Genomic DNA, 4,011 nt, shown 5'->3' with positions numbered 1-4,011 from the left:
TGAAAATTAGCCAAGATTGCAGCCAAGTGATGAGTATCCTGATTTGGTGATCTAAATGTTGCTTCTCTGGTATTAACTGGTGATGTAGTTCTGATCTGATCTTATATTGGATAATGACCATCCTTGCAAAAAGTATGCAAAAAAGGTTATTTGTAGTCTAGTGTGAAGCAGTTGTGAGGAGCGTATACATCTTCAAGGCCCATTGTACTCTGCTGTGGTGGATTGCCCTCTTCAGGTTGGGAGCCAATTGTAAGTGAAGGATTTGAAGTGTCTCAGTGTGATGTAGAGTAGTGATGGTAAGGTGTAAAATGGGATCAACAGACAGATTGGTGTGGCATCTGCAGTGATACAGGCATTCTACCAGACAACTGTGGTAATGAAGAGAAAGATTCAGAAAGCCTGATGACAATGCTCTTAATTTACCAATTGAAATTCCGACTCCTCTTCTATGGCCACTACTCGTACTAGTTACAGACAAAATGAGGAAACTGAATCAACGGGCTGAAGTTTTCTTTGCACAGTTAGGAGCTTGGACGTCAAGAGTGTGCCTGGAATAGGACTGGTGCTCTTGTGTCTTAAAAGGATCCAGTTGCCGTGGTTCAGGCATCTGGATGTTTCCCTGTGGAGGTATTCTTGGCATGTCTGTTTGGGAGGAGATCCTGTGGCAGACCCAGAACACACTGCAGGGATAAAATCCCATATGCCCTGGGAATATACCAGGGTCTTTGTAGGGAGCTGGAGGACATGGCTGGGCTACCTTGTTTAGTCTGCTCCAGTTGCAACCTGGACCCTGGTGAGCTGCATAAAATGGGTTGATGGATGAGTGAATTCGAACTCTTTCAGCAATTACTTGTGTGCCTCAACAAAAGACCTGGACATTCAGCAATGGCCTCGTTTTATGGGGTGAAATTCTCTGGCGTTGTTGGTGTTATCTGGCAGTCTGCACAATATAACGGTGTGATTACTTTGGTTTACACAAAGTGAGCATACAACTGAAGACATATAATCGTTGGGGAACATGGTTCTAAAACAATAACATTTGAACGGTGCTCTACACTCTGTGGATTATGTCAAAGACCACAAAACACAGTCTGCCTGAAAAAGGATGACAACCCTGTCATTTTAAAACTACTCTTGTCTGACACCACTTTTCCAAATTGGGTACAAGGCTACCTCCTCACAATGCTCAAGCCCCCCATTGCTCCACCTGTAGTAACTAAACAAGCTATACTCTAAGATAATAAGCAGCCATTTGTCACCATAAATATACTTTGGAGTTTATGTCAAGAAATGGAGAAGGATTTTTCTTTTTATTCTTTACCCCTTCCTGCCTCACTATATTAATCCCTTTCTTTCCCTTCTCTTCGTGTATTCACTTCAGATCTCTTTTCCTAATGCTTTTACTATCCTCTTCTGTGTTTTTCCTCTTTCGTCCTTTTCTATCCTCTCCTCTTCTCTCCTGCAGCTCCATTAGGTAATGAGCCAATACAGTAAATCACAGCCACAGCTACTGTATGACTAAAGGTCTTACGTAAGAATACCCTGTATTTGGCTAAATCAGCATTAGCCACAGCTATGCGGCATGATATAGGTCTTATGTAAGGCAGTGTGAGGGTTACCCCCATGCTAAGTCCTTCACCACAGGACAGAAGACTTGTTAGTGGATCTTATGTCTTTATAGCATGGAGAGATGATTATGACTGGGTCGATATCAAGGATGAGTGGCTGTATTGATGTGAGATAGTCAGTGGGAAGGTTTTTCTGCTCCTGCTGTCATGGCCTGGAAAAGACAGAGAAAGAGAGAGTCAGGGAATTAAACTGGTTGACAGTAAACTGGCCTGGCTGCATTAGTCCCGTCAAACTCTCAGTGGCCTATACAAACTCCTGCCACTACCTTCTTTATGTTTCGAACAGCTGTGTGTGCATTCCAGGCAGCTCAGCTATCATATCCCATCCATAGTGGTGACTGTTCTCTGTGTTATACTGCAGTGGAGCAGGTTGCAAGTATCACCTCTCGTCTTCGAACAGAGCTCAGAAAATGTTAACCAGCTGTTTTGGACCAACTATGTTTGGAATGTCTGTCTTTGAATGCAACTGCTCTGCAAGGGGACTATTAGTACCTGCAGGGTGTGGTGATTATTTAGTGTCACTCCACAGTCAACCAGTCTCCAGTAGAAAGAAACTACAAGGAGATAGATGTTCAGTGTGTGCACTTGGATGGGCAGTGGTGCCATTAAGCAATTTTATACACGATAGACAACTGTTTGTGTTTTCCAACTCATAGCTTAAGGGATTTGGTCTAAATCAACTTCATAGGTCACACAATACCCAGTCTAAGCACTCAGACTGGTATTATAGCATTGCGAATAAGCCACTTAACCACTCATGATAACTGTATATGTGGACTGTAAATACCCAAATAGACTGAACCATACCCAGTAAATACCTAAACTGATTCTGAAGGGATTACATGTCTAGGAATGAATGGTATGTCTGTCAGTGACAGACAGCTTAGTCCCAAGAAATGGCCTCCAGGTGCTTTGAAAATGAAAATCATTATTTAAGACATATGCAAGTTGGGGTTGGTCCATGTTAAAGATGTAACAAGGGCAGGAAATTTGTCTATGGAACAAAGTAGCTAACAAAAGCTGTTTTTTTTTTTTTACAACCAATTAGTTTTTTGGGTGAGATCAAGACCTCTGGTGATTAATAACCTGCTAGATTAATGTACTAGCCTTTAGCTATAGTGCATGAAAATAATTTCCCATGTTAATCGCAAAATTGCATCTTTTCCAATTTCCTTCTTAATCAACCATTAAGTGTTCTATAGCCTGTTTTATTAATGCTGATATGTTTTTTTTTTTCAATGTCGTGACATTACTTCCATAACTTCCAAGTATGAATTACATTAAAAGTGTAAAATGTTTACCTTGGCTAAGAAGGAAAGAATACTGTAGTTGAATGTGCCCTTATGTACTGTATGTACTTCTGTACCAGTTTTTTCAGTCAATTTTGCAGGCCCTATTTCATCCTGATAAAACTAGTTATTTTGTCTAAAGGGTACGCTTTTGGAGTGGCTATGAGTCAGAGAGCCTCATGATAAAATCACTTTTAACTCCCTTAAAAAGAAATCCTGCGGGCCCCAGTAGACCTACGCGATTAGTCAAGCAGGTCTTTTCACTGAGAGAGAGAGAGAGAGAGAGAGAGAGAGGGAGGAGGGGAGGGGGTTGTATTGGGAAGAGGGGGGGTGTGGGTCACCTTTTGTGCAAATATATCAACCAAGACGACTACCACCAGCATCAGATTTCCGTGTGTGTGTATGTGTGTGTGTGAGGCAGAGAGGCACTCCTTTTGCAGAGAGAGAGAGAGAGAGAGAGAGAGAGAGAGAGAGATAGAGCTGGGGAAGAGAGAAGTCCAGAAAGCTTTGGAGCATTGAAAGAAGAAAGAAGACTTGCTGCTGCCAGATTTACACACTCTACATTCGAAAAAACAACAAAGTGAATTCTTTTCCTTAAAAAAAATAATAAAAAAAGTTAGAAAAGCGGCCATGGACGGGATAACATTTGGACGCGCGTCGCTCTTGTGCACCTTGCTGCTCTGGGCATTTCAAGGTAAGTCTCTTTCATACTTTCCGCTACAATGTTTAAATGATGCCCCCTCTTATAACTTCACAATGCTTTGGGCACGGTTCTGGTTACTTTGTCATGGACTTCGGGCACCAAATGCATACTTATACTCTTTGGCGGACTCCCGAGTTAAGAGGTCCGCTACATGACAAACCTGCCCGTACTTGTCGCAGTCAGGAGCGGCTCATTGAGTTGCTCTACTTTATCAGACACTTTGTAGTGTGATTATGTTTGCTCCGTGTGTGTTGAGTGGCCCGTTACCGGCTGCGCACACAAGCCAAGAACACCCAGTTAGCAGGTGGAAAACCGGATTTATCCCCGAAATCGGCATGTATCGACCAATTTGTTTCAACGGTAACCTAACTGGTAAAAAAAAAAAAAAAAA

At 42.2% G+C, this 4,011-nt stretch overlaps 1 protein-coding gene across 2 annotated transcripts in view; it reads left to right on the top strand.

Annotated features, from left to right (window-relative positions):
* Positions 1–3,342: 3,342 nt before the first annotated feature.
* bcam (basal cell adhesion molecule (Lutheran blood group)) overlaps positions 3,343–4,011 on the top strand; it is a 51,310-nt gene continuing 50,641 nt past the window's right edge. For both annotated transcript variants that reach the window (XM_035671943.1, XM_035671942.1), the window contains exon 1: positions 3,343–3,611. In XM_035671943.1, coding sequence (XP_035527836.1) covers positions 3,548–3,611 — 64 coding nt within the window. In that variant the 5' untranslated portion in view covers positions 3,343–3,547. The remainder of the gene's footprint in view (positions 3,612–4,011) is intronic.

Source organism: Morone saxatilis, unplaced genomic scaffold (assembly GCF_004916995.1).
Source record: "Morone saxatilis isolate NCDOM2014 unplaced genomic scaffold, NCSU_SB_2.0 Contig24, whole genome shotgun sequence".
NCBI lineage: Eukaryota > Metazoa > Chordata > Actinopteri > Moronidae > Morone > Morone saxatilis.
The sequence above is the reverse complement of the archived record's forward strand: the minus strand, read 5'-3'. Positions and strand labels throughout refer to the sequence as shown.